This window comes from Brassica napus, chromosome A3 (assembly GCF_020379485.1).
Source record: "Brassica napus cultivar Da-Ae chromosome A3, Da-Ae, whole genome shotgun sequence".
Lineage (NCBI taxonomy): Eukaryota > Viridiplantae > Streptophyta > Magnoliopsida > Brassicales > Brassicaceae > Brassica > Brassica napus.
Genome location: NC_063436.1, coordinates 5,927,637 through 5,949,659, shown reverse-complemented (window position 1 = coordinate 5,949,659; position 22,023 = coordinate 5,927,637). Strand labels below are relative to the sequence as shown.

At 34.2% G+C, this 22,023-nt stretch overlaps 4 protein-coding genes and 1 pseudogene across 4 annotated transcripts; 2 read left to right on the top strand and 3 right to left on the bottom strand.

The window, feature by feature from the left end:
* Window positions 1-1,889: 1,889 nt before the first annotated feature.
* LOC111212826 lies at window positions 1,890-3,067 on the top strand. Its single transcript, XM_022714428.2, has 2 exons — window positions 1,890-2,214; window positions 2,479-3,067. The coding sequence occupies exons 1-2, from the start codon at window positions 2,038-2,040 to the stop codon at window positions 2,836-2,838; spliced, it is 537 nt and encodes a 178-aa protein (XP_022570149.1). The 5' UTR covers window positions 1,890-2,037; the 3' UTR covers window positions 2,839-3,067.
* A 72-nt stretch (window positions 3,068-3,139) lies between these two features.
* On the bottom strand, window positions 3,140-6,867 carry LOC106437283 (formin-like protein 5). The gene is made up of 4 exons (XM_013878195.3): window positions 6,165-6,867; window positions 4,863-5,971; window positions 4,590-4,789; window positions 3,140-4,519 (listed from the first exon to the last, which is right to left on the bottom strand). The coding sequence occupies exons 1-4, from the start codon at window positions 6,333-6,335 to the stop codon at window positions 3,426-3,428; spliced, it is 2,574 nt and encodes an 857-aa protein (XP_013733649.1). The 5' UTR covers window positions 6,336-6,867; the 3' UTR covers window positions 3,140-3,425.
* Window positions 6,868-9,462: 2,595 nt separating this feature from the next.
* LOC106437291 (transcription factor ILR3) lies at window positions 9,463-11,268 on the top strand. Its single transcript, XM_013878202.3, has 5 exons — window positions 9,463-9,921; window positions 10,172-10,237; window positions 10,386-10,463; window positions 10,547-10,709; window positions 10,779-11,268. Exons 1-5 carry the CDS (start codon window positions 9,788-9,790, stop codon window positions 11,052-11,054), a joined length of 717 nt encoding a protein of 238 aa, XP_013733656.1. The 5' UTR covers window positions 9,463-9,787; the 3' UTR covers window positions 11,055-11,268.
* A 98-nt stretch (window positions 11,269-11,366) lies between these two features.
* On the bottom strand, window positions 11,367-12,893 carry LOC106441623 (annotated as a pseudogene).
* Window positions 12,894-18,095: 5,202 nt separating this feature from the next.
* Window positions 18,096-21,202, bottom strand: LOC125601187 (ankyrin repeat-containing protein ITN1-like). The gene is made up of 2 exons (XM_048773514.1): window positions 19,384-21,202; window positions 18,096-18,957 (listed from the first exon to the last, which is right to left on the bottom strand). Exons 1-2 carry the CDS (start codon window positions 19,957-19,959, stop codon window positions 18,124-18,126), a joined length of 1,410 nt encoding a protein of 469 aa, XP_048629471.1. The 5' UTR covers window positions 19,960-21,202; the 3' UTR covers window positions 18,096-18,123.
* Window positions 21,203-22,023: the final 821 nt, after the last annotated feature.

Below are 22,023 nucleotides of genomic sequence, written 5' to 3'. Positions count from 1 at the left end.
GTAACTCGTAAATACTACCGCCACCGACCATTTTTTCTACTATTTTTTTTTAAATTTTTTTTTTTTTCCGTTTGTGTCTTGTGAGGAAGAGAGTTGTGTGTTGTGAGGAAGAGAGTTGTGGGAAATGACATATATATAGAGAAATTTTCGAGTTGGGTAGTTGAAATATAACAACGATTTTACAAGGGAAAGTTTACATGGATTTTACATAGTTTTTTTACAACGACTTTACAACGAAACTCGATAAGTTTTTCACCTAAATATAACGGTAACATGATTCGTTGTAATATCGATGTAAAATTTCATTTTCGACGTACTTACGTCGTAATATTACATGGCGTTTACGACGAAATTTGGTTTCGTCGTAATTGCGTTGTTACCCCACCAATTACTATTTCTAAAACAACGATAAGGAACCTGTGTCGTTCGTCTGTCTGCCAATTCAGTGGAACGACAAGGAGAAAGTGGACGGAAGTGCAGCTGGTTTGTACTTGAGAGGAACCTTTGACGATGGTCGGAGGTTTCACTCAAGTATAAACCAACTTCACTTCCCTCCATTTTCTCCTTATCGCTCTACTGAATTGGCAGACAGACGAATGACTCATGTTCGTTATCGTTATCTTCGAAATAGTAATTGGTGGTTCGAGAAGAAGAGAGTTGTGTGTTGTGAGGAAGAGAGTTGTGTGTTGTGAGGAAGAGAGTTGTGGGAAATGACATATATATAGAGAAATATGGTAAGTTTTACATGGATTTTACATGGAAAATTTACAACGCGTTTACAACGAACTTAGGTAAGTTAAAGCACTTTCAATACACGTTTTCACCTTTATGTAACGGTAACATGATTCGTTGTAATGTCGATGTAACGTTTACAACTATTTTGCATTCCACGTACTTTCGTCGTAAACTTACATTAACTTTACGACGAATACATTTCGTCGTAAATTACCATCGAGTTTACGACGAAGTCATGTCGCGTCGTAATTGCGTTGTAAAGCCTATGTAAATTTACGAGGAAATAATTTCCTCGTAAAATACCGTTGTTACTGCTACGTTTTCTTGTAGTGTATAATGAACCATATATTTCTAGTTACATCTCTCATTTTATATAAAATATTTATATTGATGCTACACATACTTTAAGTTCATATGATATCCATACAATTATGAAAAAAATGATTTTCTACTCACTTAAAATGCATGTCAAACTTTTTATTTCAAGAATTAACAAAAAGTTACATCCAAAATTTAAAAACAATAACCATATTAATGTCTTTTTTAGTTTCAAAATGTTATGTTCAAATCTATTAATCATTTAATCTATTAAAAATAAAAAAAATTAGTTAAGTGAAAGTTATATTTTTAAATACAAGAAATTTGAGAAATGGAAATTTTTTTTTTTCAAAATCTAAATATCCGAACCCGATCCGAAATAACCGAACCCGAAATAAAAATACCTGAACCCGACTCGAAGTACAAAAATACCCGAACGGGTTCTATACCTCTATACCGAAATACCCAGAAATCCGAAATACCCTCTAAGTGATCGACACATAAGCGAAAGTCAATTAAGTGACTTATCATTTAATACGTACGAGGATTTCAACAAATAAATGGCCACTTTTTGGTTTTACATTAACAAAAAAATCTTATAACTCAAACAAAATCTTTAAAGTTTACTAAAATATTTCCAAACCTAAAATCAACCAAATCAACTTAAATGTTTCGTGCCACAATCTTGTTGAGATTTAAAGTAATTGGCCAAATATTAGGTTATTGTATGGGTTAATCACCAAATTCTCTCCCAGAAAAGGAAAAGTTGTGAACAGTTTACGGCCATATGCATTTAGTTCATATATAGAGAATCTAAATCTGAAACTGAAAAGAGTAAGTAAATCGGAAATTAAATTTAATGGATCCACCAATTTTAAATATATGGGAGGTGTATCTAATATGCGGCACAAGGTACGTAATATATAAACCATGACCACATTGACAGACACACAATACCAAAATCTGAACCCTAATGAGTAGTGGATGATGGCTTCTTCCTCTCCCTGTCTTGTTGCTATTTTTGTGGCAATTTGGTTACAGTTTCTCTCAATCTCTGCTTCAACAAAATCCATCGACGCCATATGCCAACATGTCACCGACAAACGCTTCTGCATCAAAACTTTGACTGCTTATCCTCCGGCGGCTTCTGCCACCAACACGGTACTAACTATACTTTTCTTCTGAACCATTAGATAGGGACAAATCATTTGTTACTCAGAGACGGTTTTAGATAGTTTACAAAATTACAATGGCAGTTTTGAAGTTATGTTTTAATTTAAACGTATGTAAATAAAGGTGTACTGAAAATCCAGAATTTTCATGATGATAAATGCATTTACAAATTTTTTGATTGGTATTGTTCATTTTCTCATTCTAAAATCATGATACATTAATTAATTTACTATTATTATTATCATTGTGTAGTTCCAAACGGTGAGTGCCGCCATCCACATTGCCGAGTCCTATGCCGAGAAGTGTAGAAAATTCACCGAAAAAACTGCAAAAGAGAATCCGAAAATGAAGAACCAATTCATGGATTGTCAGGATGCCTACCATCGTATTGTAATGTCTCTCAGGAGTGCTGCCGGGGAGCTCAAAGTATCGCCGGACACTTCAAACTATGATGTCATGGTTTGTACAGACCAAACTACGATGGTGAAGGATTTGGTCGGGAAAAATAGAGACGTGGCTTCAAATACTATCATGAAGATGACATTGATGATGAATAAGCTTATTGCTATTGCTGCAGCAGCCACCGATCTTCTTTTCCCAACCGAACCATGAGAACGCACCGGGTTGTAGTAGGCCTTCATGGTAACTACAAATTTGTTGAACTGGTTGATTTTAGTCAATCCGTATAACAGTATGTGGAACTACTACAAAAAACATAATTGTCTAATCATGTTGCTCCAGTTTAAAATGACTAGGCTATACTTTCAATTACGTTATATGTTTGCTTCATCGATCAAGAAAAAGAAAACAAGGCTAATACTATTTATTCAGTTTTCACAAATCATTGAAACCGCAAACCTCTTTTCTGCAACAAGGAACTTTGTACCCTTTAAGAAAAATTGAATTGATTTGGTTTCAGTTTAAAATGAATATATAATGTAATTGATAGTAATATTACAAAAGCAAACACATAAGTTAATTACTCTTCTATTTCCAACAAGATTCAACAAAAAAAAAATGGAAGAAAATGTGTAATTCTAAAACTAATGCAGAGAATGTCAGAAGAACCAAAGTCAACGACTCCCTGCAGCTATATTTACCTCAAAACCTCTTTCAAGATTGTTCATCTGATCATATCAGTTACTAAAACCTGTCATCTCTGCAAGTTAACAAAACCCCCAAGATTACTATTCTTTCTTTTAGTCTGAATCTGAACTAGACTGATCCACACGTCTCTCAGTAATAGCAGGAAACAGCTTCTCTCTAGGATCTAACGAAGGCGCTCTCGGAATCTCAGAAGCTACTGATGACGCTGTTGAGCCCTGTTTCCTCGCCATCTTCACCTGCTTCCCTTTAGCTTCTCTGACTTCCTTACAAGACTTATCCAAGATTATCAAGAAATCACGCACGATCACAAACAAACGCAGCCCTTCGTCTTTCCCCGCCTTCCCATGGAAATAATCACCCGTGGCTTTCACCAACGCCATGATCCTCTTCTCTTCCTCAAGAATCTCCACAACGCTCCCTTCAGCGTTCTGAATAAAATCCTCAAGCGCCTCGCGGAACCCGCTCTCCTCATCCGAACTCTTCATCTCCGAGTTAACAAACTCTCTCGCTTTGGCCAACGCGTGTCCCATCTTGAGAACGGTCCCTGTTAAGCTATCAGCGTCCACGTTCGCAGACTTCTTGACATGTTCAAGCTCACTGCTAAGGCCTGAGACTTTCTGAAGCCCGAGGCCGCGGTAATTCTCCTCCATCTCCTCTGAGGTCTCCTCAGCCATCAGATCCTCTGTCTTGACGCTGGAGAAGCTCTGGCTCTCTCTGATGGTCCGCGCGGCTCTCCTCCCTTCGGTTCTGATGATCTCTTGGACGACGAAATGGAGGAGAGTCGTTTTACCATCTGTTCCCTTCACGTCTGCTAGCTTCAGAAGAGTGTCTAGCTTGAATGCTTGTGCGGCGCCTCTGAACGTGCCGTCGTTCATTCGGTTTCCGGTCTTGAGAACGGCTTCTAGGAGCTTCAGGAACAGGCGGCTTCCTCTGAGCTCTTGACAAGCGACCTCTAACGTCTGAAAAGATTCTTTGACAAAGGCCATTTCTTCGTGGAGCGTGCACATGAAGAGAAGCGCCTCTAGACGCTTGAAGGCGAAAGGGATGTCGACTACTGCTTTGAGGAAGCGTTCGGCTGTTCCCAGCTGAGCTATTTCGCCGGAGTATAGTCTGAGCTTTAGTTCTTCTTCTGGTGTTGGTGCCATCTTTAAGAGCGTCTGGATGAATTCAACAGGAAGCTCGTTTCCTGATTCAACCAAGATTGTGTTAGAGAAACGCATAGGGGAATGATGCTTAAAGTTTATAAGGTTTTATACCTTCAAGAAGGGCATCACAGACTTCTTCAGTAGTTGCGTTCAACGCACGCAAGAGAATGGATAGGTTTTGTCCTTTCTTTGGTTCAAGAATCTGAATAAACTGAGGTAAAGCAGCTTGTCCAGAGCCTCCCTTCTTGTCGTTTTTGTTCTTGTCTGCAGCTGCGTATCCAAATAACGACTCTATCATCTCCTCATTGAACCTGTAAAAAAAAAAGCATTAAAAAAATAAGTAAAGGATTTAAAAAAAAAAAAACTCCAAAAGGCATGACTTACTGGAAAGATCCTGATCTAATATCATTCCAAACCATAGACTGTTCAGGGTTAGCTTGCACTTTATCCCAGAAAAACGGCTTCAGCTTTGTTTTGGGAGCATCATCATCTCCTGAACTCGCTGGGCCAGGAGACGCTGGAGGAGCTTTCTTGCCAAGGCTCATCGGTGGAGGTGGACGTGGTCCTTTTGGTCCGGGAGGAGGAGGTGGCTTAGGCCCACCAGAGCCAGGCGGAGGAGCTGGAGGAGGTGGTCTTGGAGGACCAGCGGAAGACGGCATGGGCGGTGGCGGTGGAGAAGGAGCATGAGAAGACTTTTTTGAGGAGGACACTTTAAGAAACTTGGGTGGTTCAGGTGGAAGCGGCTCCACTTTACCAGAAGGAGGCTTCCATGAAATTTTAGAAGATTTTCTTCCAGGTGGAGCCTTCAACGGCGGTATCCCATGACTGTTATTGATATTATTAAACATCCCATCCATTGACATCCTTTCCTCTAACGTAACAAAATTGTCTGAATTGTTTCCGTTAAAAGATTGATGACCTTTGCCAGAACCACCGTAGTTGTTGGATGAACCAAGAGAGTACTCGTTACTACTTAAACTAAGAAGAGGACGTTCATCATTTATCCTGCCTCCTGAACCATTTCCACAAACCTTAGTACAGCACAAGAAGAGGCACGCAGCGAGCAGAAAGGTGGAAACAGCAGTGGTGACAACGGCGATGATGATTGTCTTCTGATGGTCCTCTTTTCCTTTTGCGGATGAAGCTGGTTTAGAAGTTAACTTTTCAGAAACGCTTTTCTTAGAAGCAGCAGGAGGTGGACGTCGACTACTACGCTTGGGAGGAGGGGAAGGAGAAGGCGTAGAAGCTAGATTTCTCCTGGGAGCATTATCAAGGATAGATGGTAAGAGCTTAAGGTAATTGAGGTTATGACCATTCAACTCTCCTTGTTTTTGGATACACATAAGAAGAGTTTGTTTCAGATGGGAAGGGGTAAAACCAAATAGCTCCAAGTTATTATCCTTTGATCCTGGGAAACATAACTTGAATATTGTGACAGCTTCTTTAACACAGTCTGGATCTTGCCAACAACTATGTGCCCATAATGTTTCTACCTGTAAAATATTGTACACAACACAAGAGAAACAAGTTTAAAAGCTACAAAATGAAATGAAAAGCATATCATTAACTAATAATCAAAGCATGATTGCCAATAGCCCATAATGTTTCTAAGCATTCAGATATGATCTTAATCTTCTTATCTTTACCCAAAACTCTTAGCTTGAAAAGCAAAAAGAGAATCTTTACCATTTGTTCATTGGCCTGCCCTGTAGATGGAGCCATGAACTGGCTAATAAAAGTCTCATCTTTCTCTGAACTCTCTGCCAAGGCAATCACCAAGAAGAACCCAGAGAGCAGAACCAACAAGAGAACCAAACGAGCCCAATTCTGATTACACATTCCTCCTCCTAGAATCATTCCAAACCATATCTATTGCTTCTCATTTCATCAGCTACTCCAAAAAGGCCAAGGCTTTCAGATCAAACTGCCAATATTACGCAGACCCTTTTGCTGAAACTCGATCAAGATCGAAACTTTTAACACAAAACAAACAAAATTCAACAACCCTTGTCGAAATTCTATAATTTTGGAGCTGACTTCGATGCAATGGAGACCAAAAATGCAAATAAAGGGTTCAACAATGCCTTAGAGATGAATACAGGTAGCGAGACAGAGCACAAAAGGAGAAGAGTTTGGTGCTAATGATTGCGGGACAGATCCGATCGGGGGCACAATCAACCAAACCCAATATTTTGACCCCAAAAAGTTTGAACCTTTTTCCTGGAAAGTTTTATTTTCAGGGAGAAAATTAGCTTTCAAACTTGGAAGAAGCTTTTTCGTTCAATTTTTCTTTTGTCAAAAATTGTTTGCGCCTCTTCTTTTCCCCCAGAACACAAACACCCGAGAATTACGCGGAGTTATTCATATTATTGATTATTTTCTTTTTTTTTCTTGATTTTTTTTTATATCTCAGTTTAAGAAATAAAAAACGAAGGTAACTTGAAAAATAGTTGTTGACAAAAAAAACTTGAAAATAGTTGTTGTTTCTTTTTACTACGAAAAATAGTTTTTTTTTTTTTTTTGCATTTTCATGGTGAGTAAATAATACTCTAACATGTACTACATGAGCACTTTATTTTACTTTTGGTCAAAACTACATGAGTATTTTATAATTGTGTATCTTTTCTGTGTAATATATGAAAAATGCCTTTTGTAATAAAGTTTAGGACAACAAATATATATACACTACTACAACATGAGAGTTAATAATAAATGTACTCCCTGTTTGTTGATAGATATTTTTTTAGGTTTCATGTAATTTTGCAATGTTGAATGTTTTAATTAAATGCTACTTAGATTTTATTTTTAATCAATGAATATTATGGGGATAAATTTAGAAAATAGTATTTACATTTAGAAAATTGAATATTTTAACCTTTTCAAACAAATAAAAACTAAACATCTGGTAATTAAATAAAGTATTTATTGTTTCCGTTTGCTAAGTAAATGCCACTTAGGAACAAATAACAAATCTCTAATTCCTTTTTATTTATGCATTGCAAATTTTGAAAAAAAAAATAAATAAAGCATCATTCGTCACATTTCCCCCTTGAACCTCATCTAATATTTCATGATATCAAGGTGACTATGTCTTATTAGTTCCATACGCTGCAAATATACGACTCCAAACTCTTTGTTTAAGCAGGAGAAGTTGAAGAACGCTTTGGAATTGGAAGTTCAATTGTTGAATATTTCTTCATTCAAAGTTTTGGAATTTGAACTTTAATTATCGCAATTTGATGACAGAGGTTAGCTTGAAAAATAATGAAGGTAGAGCTGAATATGATAATTGAAGAACTGAGAATGTTGAATCTGTTCAACAGCAACTAGCCAAGGAACAAGTGAAGAGGTTGGTAAGAAGTGGCAGTTTTAGTTAACTACTTATGTATATGAGTATATCTCATATTTTAATTCAAAATGTCGTCATGCTTTATTTAGGCTGAGAATGATTCTCTTGTTCAAGAGAAAGATGCAAGACTTGCTGTTGAAAAGGCACAAGCTGGTCGCACAGAAGAGCTAGGACAAGCACAAGGAAAGCTCCAAACACCTAATGAGAGGGTGAGGAAACTAAAAAACAAGATATGAAATGTTCAATTGCTATCACCTAATAACTATCACCTAAATAGAATATATATGACATGTTAAATTGCTATCAAACCAAAATATTGAAAGATTTTGCATACGTCTCTACCATTTTGTCGACATACATGATTCCTAATGTTCTTACGTTTACAAAATGTTCAATCGTTAGAAGTTAAAACAAAATCTTATCATTTCAAAAATCAACTTTTGATATAAATAGTTGATATATCTTGAATTTCTTGTAATACATATTGACAGACAACGGGAGATTTCACTGATTGGCTAAACCCACGAGTTCATCAACATTAGGTTTTCAAAACGGCATATTTTCTTATATGTTTTATGTTTTCTTACTCCATTGTATTAAAAATACAATCAATTTTCATTAATAAAATATTTTTAATGGATATAATCAATTAGTAAATCACGTTAAATTTTTATATGGTTTGGTTTATTTATCTTATCTTTTTTTTTGAAACACGGTTTATTCATCTATTATCTTCTTGTATCTGATGTACCAATTATTATCACACAAAACATCATATATTTATCTATTTATAGTATGCCGGATGTTCCACCGCATTAGTTCTTAATTTTTAATTTTGTTGTTTAATTTTGTTATGTTAGTCATTGGATAATTCGTTAGACCTGATAAAATCGTACTAGTTTAAGCACGTAATGATTTATTTTCTTGATATATTGAAGACATATTGCCTAGAAATATAAATTATTGTATAATATAGTCAACTCGTGTTGGTTTCCTTCTGGTAGACAGATAAGGTAGACTAAAGCCATCTGGAACCATGGCAGGATCCATGCCACCACCGCGTCCTGTAACTAACTCAAACTCTAATATATATAACATTCATGTCTTATTAAACATTTGATTCAGAATATTGGAAGTTTATCATAAATAATCAAGTTGATATACAACGTCACTTCTGCATACATTAGTACTCCAAATTTTAATAAAAGTAGTTTTCATATACTCTGTTGTGTTCCTATCGTTTTTCTTTGTGGAAAAACTTATAATGAGAAGATCATCTCCCGTGTAATTACTTGATATTTAACTTAAAATGTGTAAAATATATTCGGAGGATATACCCACGGTGTAGCGATGGATATCACTGATCAAGTGGTTCATAGGTTTATTTATCAAATTGGCATTCCTTATATTTTTATATGAACCTGAGATGTCGATGGGAATCTTTTTTTCTTTAAATAACGAACATATTTATATCCGCAGTGCTAGGTGAAATATATTTGGTTTTTTTTTTGCTAATTAACTTAGCTGATACTATCTTTAAAAACACAGAGTTTAATCTATTATATTAATTCACACCGTAAATGTCCATTATAATAATAATAAGTATGACGATAGATAACACATAAAAATTATAAAATATGGGCCATGAAAGCCCGAAAGAGATGAAGAGTGCGCTGGGCGTGAAAGCAACACTAATCTCTGGATTCCACAACTCCTCCTCTCCTATCCTCCCAACGGTTTTTCTTCTTCCTTCCTTCCTTCCTTCTGCAACCAACTAAATAAAAAAAAGTTAACAGCAGAAACAAATAGCTTCGGCTAAAGAAAGCTCCCTCTTTCCTTCCACAATCTCGCTGATCGCCGCCGGGAAGATTCGACTCCCCCGACCCCGAGAGTGACAAAAACTCACCGTTTTCTTTTTAAAATCTTTAACACTGTGTCGGTGGAGAATCAGTATCAGGAGATGGTGTCGCCCGAAAACGGTAATTGGATATGCGACCTCATCGAAGCCGACTACGGGGGGAGTTTCACAATCCAAGCTCCTGCTTTCTCTTGGCCTCTTCACCAACCTATTGGCGTCTCTTCACACAACTCCAGGTTTCCTTTTTCTTCCTCTCTTTGTCTGATTCACTTACGGTCGTTTACTAGTGGGGAGGGATTGTTGGAGCAGGTTATTGTTTGTTATTAAAAAAACTACATTTTCAGTTTAAAGTTTTGGTTCTTTAGCTGCTGAGATATCCTCCTCCTTACAGTTGGTGTCTTCAGGAGATGTCTTGTGTCTGCCATGTTTCTTGTAAGTTTTTTGCATTGTATCATTATTAACTTAGTCGCTTTCTTGTTGGTTCAGCGTGGGAGTTGATGGCTCGGCTGGCATTTCTGAAGCTAGCAAGGACCCTCCTCTCTCCAGAAAGAGGTAAAGCTCCCTTCTCCACTTGTTCCACCTTTATTATTCTATTCTAAAGAAACTTCCAACAATCTAAAACTTTTGAGGAATAGGCTCATAGCTAATAAACAGTTTCCTCGAATGTTTTTGGCTTGACACCGTTTATTGATTTTCTCAGGGTGAGATGTGAGTCATCCTCTGCTACTAGCTCGAAAGCATGTAGGGAGAAGCAGCGACGTGACAGGCTGAATGACAAGTAATCTTTTTCAGTTTTGTATTTCTTTCTTTTGTTTCTGTTGTAGGAATTGAAATTTAATCAGTTTGTTATATGAATAACAGGTTTATGGAATTGGGTGTAATTTTGGAGCCTGGACATCCTCCCAAAACAGACAAGGCTGCAATCTTGGTCGATGCTCTCCGCATGGTAACACAGCTACGTGGCGAGGCACAGAAGTTGAAGGACTCCAATTCAAGTCTTCATGACAAAATCAAAGAGTTAAAGGTGAAGTTCCTTCAATTTGTCTATATAAAACCATCAACTGCTTACTAGTTTCCTTGTGTTCTTGATCAGACCGAGAAGAACGAGCTGCGAGATGAGAAGCAGAGACTGAAGACAGAGAAAGAGAAGCTGGAGCTACAGCTGAAAGCCATGAATGCTCCTCCTCAACCAAGCTTCTTCCCAGCCCCACCTATGATGCCAACTGCTTTCGCTTCTGCGCAAGGCCAAGCCCCTGGAAACAAGATGGTGCCATTCATCAGTTACCCTGGAGTTGCCATGTGGCAGTTCATGCCTCCTGCTTCAGTCGATACTTCTCAGGATCATGTCCTTCGTCCTCCAGTTGCTTAAAACTGGGAGAAAAACAAACCTCCAGAAAAAAAAAAAATCTTCAACTGGTGCTATGGTTATATAACTGTTATCTGTTGGAACGATGTTATGACATTGTAAACTCCAATTGCTTGACGCAATGTTATCTATTCACATGTAAATTTAAGTAGAGTTTGTCAGATCGTCTCTCACATTATGGTTTCTTACAGTAATACATAGAATGGGTTTTCACTTTCTCACCATACGAGTGTGGAAGTACAAAAAAATTAGAAACAGGAGAGACAGCAAAACATGATCTGTGTTTACTCTTCTCTGGGTTTTGATATCTGATTATTATGATGTTCTAATGTGACAGCTCTTGATGAACCTATCAGAGGAATCAAGATACTTAGCCCAAAGAGGACGTAGATGAAGAAACGCTATATCAAGCCAAGGCTTAGCTCTTCCATTGAAATGAACAACAGCTGCACTTTCAGCATCGGAGAAGCTTGTGGTCTCTTGGTATCCGAGACCAAGCATATGCCAAACGGATCTATGGTCTGGACATGGCCGTGGAAAGCTATCAACCCGGGAGGTAAAGTTCCCAGCTGCCACAAACTCAGGTCTGACTTTAAGTTCTGCAAACATGAAAATGGTCCAAGTTAAGTTGATTACTAGTGTTTGAAAGCTAGTTAGTGACTTTTGATTTTACCTCGTCAAGCCAATGATAGTAAGTGGAGCTTATGTTAGTTTTGCTCCAAGCAGCTAGATCGAACACATTCATCCCATAAGCCCAAGCACATTCCTCTGGATCAAAGTTTCTTGGTTTTGAGAAATTGAGATAACTCTTGAACTTCTTTGACATGACAAACTTGTCTTCTCCTCTACATGTCTCCACTGCTCCATTGACTTTCCCATCCATGTCAATGTCCCAAAGCGGTAAAAGATCAGTTTGGATCACAATGTCATCGTCTAGAAACACAACCTTGTTTAAGCTCGGAAACAACTGCAAAAAACAAAGAAGTTGTTGAAGTCTTAAATGGTCAGAGCATTCTTCACCAGTCACACTGATCAAGTTTACCTCTGGTAGATGATTACGGATGTGATTCATCAAGGAGTTGTACTTAGGGCTAGGAGCTTGTAACTTAGCAGCCACGACAACAGGGTTTTCGCTTTTACTAGCGGCGATAACCGATGATCCACTTCTGAACTGAGACCTCACTCTCTGATCCTTCTCCATAGCTTCCAGAACCGGAACTTTCCCTTTAGATAACCAATCAAAATGATGCAAAGCCTTGACCTCAATGATGGAGACAGAGGATGCAATGAGAACCAAGCTTGCATTGGGAAATAAGTTTTCCTATCCGTTATGATGTGAAGCACAATCTTAATTATGAGGTCTTAGAGAGTTTTGAACCAAAGACTTAGCCACAACCGAGGCTGCAAGAATATTGTCTGAAGCCAAGACAAAGTGAAAGTAGTTGTTGTCGACCAAAGTTGGCACTAGCTCGGCTTCTGGAAGCTGGAGACGTGCGGCTGCGTTTATTGAATGTTCGTTGGCTAGTTTAAGAGCTAAGCAGTGAAGTTGTTTAAGTATGCTGCTTGATGCGACGTGTCGGTATAAATACTCGTGGATCTTAGCGGTTCTTGTTCTCTGTTCCATCAATGTCACCATTTCTTTAAGCTTTTGAGCTAATTCTCTTGCGTCTGATTTGCTTCTTTTGACTTCAGACATGAAGTCTTGAAGTGTTTGTGGTATGTCTGATCTTCCTTTTTAGCTATTGATTGTTTAAAGGCTGTTCAAGAACTTGGTACATAGCTTCTGGAACATTCTAGATAAATAACCAAATAAAATTAACTTTTTAATTAACGGTAAAGTTAAATATGCTCAAGAATCTTAAAAATAATTAAAAAATATAAAACATTTTTAAATACTAGAATTCTAAAAATAATACATAAACTAAATATTTATACATGATTTATAAATATATATAATATAATATTTAAAATTAAAATTAAATATTGTAAAACTATTTTTATGTATAAATATAAATATATCAAATATAACGATTAAGAAAATTAAAAATTTAATATATTTAAAAATATGAATTTGGGTCTGGATATCTGGACATAAAAATCAAAATATCTAGACTTAGATTTGGTTTTGACGAATTCAAGATTTTACTATTTGAATTTGGACACTCTATATATGCTACTTTCAGAGCGAAATTTGAATCGAATCCAGATTCCAGATGTTAAGTCCCAAGTCTAATTCCCAAATAATGAATGGGCTTTTTTTCTTTTCCAAAATTCCATTGTCAATGATAAACAATTACATCTCCAAACCATGAAAACAGAACAATAATAACGTCTCTTAACTTGATCTCTTGTGGATTTGTTTTTGGTGGTTCTTAACTTAACTCAGTCACTATGCAGCATAACCAATACGCCCTTGGTGACAATTGCATTAGGCTCATCAATCTACCATGCACTAGGTAAACATTGATTTAGCTGACAGCTTGTTTTGTGTGATGTGCAAATGTTGGGGACATTATCATATTTTGATTGTTATCCAAACAAAAATATACAAAAGATCCAAACACACAAAAGTTTTTGATTGTTTTCTAAGCATACTAAACAAACATTGAGTTTTTTTTATAGTAATAAAAGCATATTACACAAAAACAAACTCAGCTAATAACGTGAAATGTCCTAGAACCAGCGGTGCCTTTGTATTTGCATCCGCTATGGCAATGCAGACAAACCACTGTCACTTCCATTCCTTCTTCTCCAACCCATTCAACAGCATCACAAGATTAATCTCTGAACTAACAAGAATGAAAAATAGCTTGTTCCGGAAGACTTGAGCACCAATGCGTTTGTCACATGCACATATGAACGCCACTCCTATTGAATTTCTGCGAACAGTCCTGCTAATCATATGGATACTCATAGCTAAGATTTCCTGAAATTTGCCAAAAAAAAAACAAAAAGAGCAGCAACAGATATCAACATTGATATGACCAGCAAGATTTCAAAACGAAAATAAGAACCTAACAGTACTGGTCTTAAACAAAATCAGATCCAGGAAGAACAAAAACCCTAGAAAGAACAAAGGATCTGCATTTTTCTAATTGTTCAGTTTCACAAAGAAATAGAGTTTTTTAACAAACCAAAAAAGTGCACCTGGGAGAAAAAGACGGCGGTGGCGGCTGGGAGAAAGAAAGGGACGAAACGGCAGAGAAGAGAGCGAGAAGCGGCGATGAAGAATTGGCGATGAAAGAGATGTCAAAAATAATACTTCCTCCGTTTCAAAATAGATGAGGTTTCAGGGAGTTTTTGATGTTTCAAAATAAATGATGTTTTGATATTTCAATATATCTTTTAACTTTATCAAAAGAGTAATTGGCGTAGATGCACCCAGAAACCCATGTAATTTACCATATAACTTTGTTTCTTTTTAATATTTTTAGTGACTATAATATCCTTATCTCTATCTCTTTCTCTTATCTCTTTTATATGTTCTAATTTCTTTATCTCTTGTACAAATTCTTCTAATCATCTTCTAATTCAACACAAATTTTTATTTTTTTATTCTGATTCTTTTGACACCCATAATGCTAATCTTATTATCTCACCCTGATTCCAATGTTTCCAATTTCGAATCACAATCAACTTTTAGATAATATATATGTTAGTAGGTATTTTATTACTTATCTGCTATTATTTAGAATTTAATGGATTTTTAATCGATACATGAAGTGTTAGCTGTTACAAATAGATTTGGAGCTATTTAATAGATAACTAATTAATTGTTAATAGTTTCATTAACTGATATATGATTTGTTAGTCGATACATTTGTTTGATACATAGATTATTAGATGATACTGAAATTATTAGCAGATATGTTAGTTGATATGTAGATTGTTACCTGCTATGTAAATATTTAGTTGATAGATCTAGAGTTACTTGTTTTCGACAAAGTATAAGGGCATTTTCGTCTGTACAGTGTCAAAAAGTTACTCATTTTTTGGTTATCCATAATTATGGGCATTCAGCAAATTTGGACTTTAATTGGGAATTTTCCACACATTATCTCTTATAAAAAACTGTGTAACTAATTATATTTTATATTATGTTTTGAGATTAGTTAAATAATTTTTAATTTATATTTTAATGATATTTTTTAGATAAAAATAAATTTTATAATAGTTGTGCCTAATCTAAAACATGTATTTTGAAATAGATGGAGTAAAATACTAATTCCCAAAAAAAGAAAGTTCTAGACATAATGGGCTCAAAAGTTTGGGCTTGGTAACTATGACTCTCTTTTGCTCACCATGGAAGTCAAAAGTCGACGGTAATTCTATCGTATACTGCGTTATTTCGAATAATTACTCCATAACTCCCTCGACACACGACAGGTAAATAAATTGAACAAAGATTTCAGTATAATTATTTTACTTACGTATTGCACATAATACTATAAATTTTAATATACATCAATATTAAACACAAAATATACTATACACAAAGTATAATCTATCATCATTTGTCTCTTTGCTGAGACCTCCCCCACATAACTCTTTTTCCTTGCCAATATTGATATTGATTTTTTTCCTTTTCTTAAACTTATATAGGTTTGTAAATACATTAAAATTTATAAGGATTATATTGATGCAATAAAACACTTTAATGCACATCAATACTATACATAAATGGGTTCTCTTTGCAAAGATCCACGTAACTCTTCTTCCTCAAAATTCTATGTACTAAATCATATATAACATTAATTTTCATAATTGTAGTGACATTTGAAATTATTTTATTCATTTACTAAATTTATTACATAGTTTTTTTAAACTTTAAGACATTAAAAATTATCAGTATTTATTAATAATAACGAAAAGGTAAAAAACCACACAAAAATAAATTTTATATAATATATAAATAAAATATAAAACAATCTATTAATGTATTATAAGTAGATTATTTTCATATAAATAAATCCAACTGCTGGCAAAAAATATATAAATCCAACTATTTATACATGTGGGATTTCTTAAATGATACTCAATGTAGAATGATACAATTTATGGTTAAAAATATAATGTTAAACGTAGAACATAATTAATTTACAAATACGTAAAATAACATGTAAAAGTCACATAAATTGATTTATGTATTCCTTTACTCAATTTAGAACGCAATATCATTTTAAAACTATATAATTATATATTTCATTATTTATTATTAATAATTAAAAATAAAACCACATGAAATAATCATCTATATAATATATAAATAAAATATAAATTATTCCGTTAATATAATATTGGTAGCATATTTTAATATAAATAAAATTCCACAAGAAATTGAATACAATAAATTTATATGATAAAAATATGGGTGATAAAATTAACAATGTGATAAATAGAATTATTATGTTTAAATGTCATATTAAACAACTATATATTATGTGTAAACTATAAATTTATATTAAATAATTTGTACAAAACAAAAATTTATTTATAAAATTGAAAATAAATACATGTGCGGTCGCATAGGTCAAACTCGAGTTTATATTATTAAAACTGAAATACATTTTGATTCTGTTTGGAAACCTTGATAGCAGTATAAATGAAAATTCTTTTGGTAACATGAATCACAATATAAAAAAGAAGTAAAATGTCATTTTAGTACTTTCATTAATATAATTACATTAATTGTCTTTCCATATTTGAATCAGTTTAATAATTTCAATAATTATATTATTTTAACAATACATTACATCATTAATTATATTACAATAATAATAATATTGCATGTTTTTATTTATTAATTAATCAACATTTAACCTTGTACCAATTATAAAATCAAAAATGTAAAATAATTGGGTTTTGCATATGGTTAAACGTTATGTTTAGTTTGTTTTACTAATTTTTTTTTTAATTTCAACCGGTGAAAAATTACGTAGCCAAAAACATAATTCAAAAAAATGTTTTTGTGAATAAAATAATAACTTAAATCAAAATAATATAATGTATTATAGTTATTGTTACTTAATTTTTCACTCCATATAAATATTTTACTTAATAAAAAATTCTTTCTATTTCACTTAAATTAGCCAAACACATAGAAAAAAAATATTTTTATTAGTTTATAAAATCAATTAGACATGAATATTAGCTATCCATTTAGGTACGAGTTGTTTTTTTCGGATATCGATTTTTTAATTAGATTCCGCCTGAATATTTTAAATTTATATGTGAGTTTTGAGTTAGATCTTTTTGGGTCTGAATGAGTTTGGTTCTGATGTATAAGAATATAAAAATATCTAAATAACAAAACTAACCATATTACCTGATTCGGTCCAGATATTTTGAATACCATTAGTTATATTACGACTCATCTAAAATATATAACACTAATTACGAAAAATAAATATTAATGTACAAAAATGTAAAAATCAATTTTTCAGAGACGACTAATCCCACCTACACTCCTTCATCATCTAATTGTTTTCTCCATTTCCTCTGTTCTTTCGCTCTCAGAACCAGTTTTTGTTGCCGGAAGCTTTAAAGATATGGTAAAGCTCCATAATGCAAAAAAAATGTTTCCTACTATACACGTTGTAAGGGTAACATTCTCTAGACTCTTGCACTTCCTGACAATTCAACTGAATCGACACTTTTACCTCTAAATAAAGTCTTTGAATAAAGACATCGGAGCTTCAACTTCATAATTTACTTTTGAGGACTAATTTCCTCCCTAATACCGATACCATATCGACCCATTTTTGGTCAGTTATTCTATTCGCCCCACCCAAACAAGAAGTCCTTTTTGTCCATTTCCTTTGTAAGTTTTGCTGGCTAGTCATGAAAACCCTCTAGGGCCTAGTTCTACGGCAATCTAAGATCTTGCATGAAAACTCAAAACTATTTTGTGTATTCAATTTTGGGGTCAAATAAACTTGCAGTAATCATTATGTGAAATCATGTTTGTTTTCTTACGACATATCACATGTCATCGAATCTAAACAATTGGAAATTATAAACGTCAAACACTTATAAAAACATATTACTTGATTCCTATATATTAAATACGAATTCAGCAATAAGAGTAGTAGCCTTTCTCGATATTGGCCGCCATGTCTACGTATCCATTCTTGCGTACTGGCGGAGTAGACAAGCATTTAAGAAGCGTAACCTTCCTAAACATGCATTTAGCCAGATTAAACCGTAGATAAACAAACATACCGCCTAGCGTCAAGCTAGCAATAGCAACAGTGGCATAGATTAACCAATTGGTTTCTCCAAAATGAGGTAAAGTTACCAATGCCGCGGAGACATAAGCACTTGCCATGGCTGCTACAGCCACCCACATCATCCAGTGAGCTATAACCAAGAACTTTAAAAGCGAGTCCTCCCTGTAAGGTATAATGCTGACGAGAAGAATGACCATACTCACTGATGTAAACAACGCGATGCTATTGCTTATCCAGAAGATCATGAAAGCTATGGTTTTCCCCGCGGTTGATTTCCCAATGTAGGATCCTTCTTGATAGACCCCACCAGGTGGGTTTAAACCGCATGTGAAAGTAACAGATGCAATCAAGACCGCGACAATGGCGAGAGTATTCCTAGCGCTTTGCAAAGCCTCCAATTGCATCTCAAATTTTTTGTTTGGAGTATCACTGCTTTGAAATCTTAGAATCTCCTTCTGGCGCTTCTTTATCGTGTCATCGTCTGCACGATGAAGAATCACTGCTTTTGTTTGGTTTCCAATCTCTCTAGGACTTGAAGAGCGTTGACCGCACATCAGAGCGTTAGATAGCTTAAGGAAATCTTTATCCTCTTCGTTGAGAAGGTCAACCGCTACAAAACCGTTCTTGTTCTTCGTGGTGACTTTTACGTTTGTCTCCTCCATTATATAGTTTACCAGCTGTAATGTAATATGTTAATCAAATCAGGAAACCAACAACAAAACCTCATATTTTAAGTTTTCAAATCATATGGAGTATATAGCTTTGTATGAAAGTATTACTTTGAAATCATTTAGCTAGTATTCCTTCTCATTTATACTATTAAATAATCATTTTCCCTTTTGTTTTTTTGTGTTTCGGCAGTTCCCTTAAATAATCAAGTAGTGTTTTCTTTTTAACAGTTACCAAGTAGTATTAAAGAAGTGAAATTTAAGGTGGAAAACTGAAAGCAATTTGGCTCTTTAGATGAGGTTGATAAATGAAATTATAATACAAAGAAAACTATGTTTTAGATATATTTCCAATAGATGTTACATTTTGAGTCTAATTAGGCACAATATACAAAAAGAAAAAAAAAGGAAAGAAGAGGGAGGCAGAAAATTTACCGCAATAGAGCCTACGGAGGCGGCAACGTGAAGCACCGTGTTGCCGTCTATGTCAAGCTGGTAGAGAAGTTGGCCTAAGTTGTCACTCTTTGCCATTGAGATGAAGGCTTCGTTTTGCTTGTGTCTCGCAGCTATATGAAACACAGTTTCTCTCTTTTCTAATGTGACTGAGTAGAAAGAAGAGGGAGCCCTATTGAGAAATTCCTTAAGGATTTCAACAGAACCCTTCATTGCCGCACAATGCAGAGGTGTTAAGCCATCATTATTCATCATTTCTGCATCTATGGTTTTTCGCTCGCATGCGTTATGCAATTTTATGGACTCTAACATCCAAATAAAGATGCTTGTGTATCCCAAACGAGCAGCAACATGAAGAGGAGTGTCACCTTTGGAATTGGTGGAACTTACTAAGGAAGGGCAGAGCTCGATTATTTTCTTTGCATATACCTCGTCCCCTTGTTGCGTGGCTAGGTGCAATCCCGTTCCTTCGTATGTTTCCTTCAACATAGAGAGATACTCTTCTACGAGCCGAGGTAAACTTGTCATGCCATTTCTGATGAATTTTTGTGGAGCCATTTTTAGTTTCAAGTGGCTTTAGGAATCTTTGGTCTTTGGATCAATTTGAGAAGTAGACCAATTGTCTTTGTTGTTTTAAGTTAATTAGATGCATACTCTTACCCTTATATACTGCTCTCAAAAGTCAGCCATACTCTTTTCGTAAATTCTTTAATAATTTATATATTGAATGAAAATTTTGACCATTGTTCGGTTTATACGTGACATCCTTGCATAAAGTTTTCATTTCAGTTTTTTTTTAAAAAAATATATACATGTAGAAATGTAATTACTTCTTCCACTTTTAGGGTCCACTAGATTCAAGGTCCACTAGTTAAGAAAAAAAAACTTAAAAACAAAGTTGTAGTTTTTGTCAACTACTCTTTAAGTCTAAACTAAATATTAGCTTATAGCAAATGTCACTTATCTATGACATGTGCTCAGTTCACACTCTGAATATCTACGAATAAGAAACTCTATCCTATAATGGGTTTGAGTATTATGATGATTCACTTAGCTAGAGATTGTAAAATGGTTTAAATTTCATTGGTTAGTCTTATAATATTCTAAATTTAAGTAACCATTTGGTCTGTGACAGAAAAAAAAAAGTAACCATTTGGTCAAATAGAAATAAAATGTTATAGTGTAGACACGGAATTCTATGTTTACACATAGAATTGAATTAGTATAAGATTTAATTAAGTAACTAGATTTTGACCCGCGCTTTCAAAGCGCAGAATCATTTCTTATTAAAATTTCATTTAAATTAATAAATATTTTTATAATTTATATTTTAATAGATTTTATATTTGTTTATAGTAATTTTTTTATAATATTGTCTTCTTTATTTTTATTATATAATAATAAATTTGTGTACTAATTAATTTGTGCAAACTTCTACTCAATAAATTTAATCATATTGTGATTATATATTTGCTAAGGTTATTTATTTACAATTTTAACTTATTAATTAAATATTATATGAAAAATGTAATAGACATTACGTTTTTCATTCTACATATTTTTAAATAATGCATAAATATTAAATTATAATTACATAAATATTAAATAATAATTATGTATTTAAATTGACTTATAATTTTTTTTAAAGAAAATATTGTTGGGCTTCTTTGACTTTAAATTTTTAAATTATTGGGTTGTTTTGTTTAGTTGGACAGAAGCAAATGTGTTGGGCTTTTAATTTCTGAAAACCATTAAAAACAATTGAAAAAAGAAATGGAATGTTTTGTAATTAATAAGAAAATTCAGGGGTAGATTCATAAGAAGTATTCTGCTTTAATAGTATAGATTGTCAACGGTAGAGTTATCATTCGTATTTGTATATGTTTGAATTATATATTTTAAAATATTATTCATAAAATTGCATAGAAAAATACATAGTTATATATATGCATGGGAATAATGTTTGATACTTCTCGTTTTATAAATTCAATTCCATTCTAACTTCTAAGAAAAATAATGAAACATGTGATCGTGTAAGCAATCTTGAATTTTTACATATTGATATTTTTTTTGAACCTTGGATCTCCGTAACGATTGAATGTCAGTATATTATAAAAACCATAGGCGAATAAGTTGTGGTGGGGAGGGGGGGGTTGCGTCCAAAAGTTAAGGTTCAAATGCTTTTTTATCCAATTGCTTCAAGCTCCAATTAATATGCTTAAGCTTATCTATTTTGAAATATTATTCATAAAATTGCATAGAATAATACCAATCTAATTCGGTTTATTCAAAGTTTGTTACAGGTTGAAAGAATACGGTTTATTCAGGGTTTTCCGGTTTACTCAGAAATACCCATTCGATTACGTAGTCGAATCAAGCAATTGGAATGTTGTTAAGTAAAGCGGTAGTTCAACATATGGTTGTTGGATTATCCGATAGTCCGGATTCTGTTTAGTACGTTTTGGTATAGGTCGGTTCAGTTTGGAGATTTGGAAAGAATTTGGCTTTATGTTGAAGGAGGGAAGTTGGAGAGAGAAAGACAAGTCAAAGAAAAGGCAGCACAGATATGTTAGTTAACTTATAGATGAGAAGGAGCTGTTTGGTTTGGTGGTTACAAGAAAA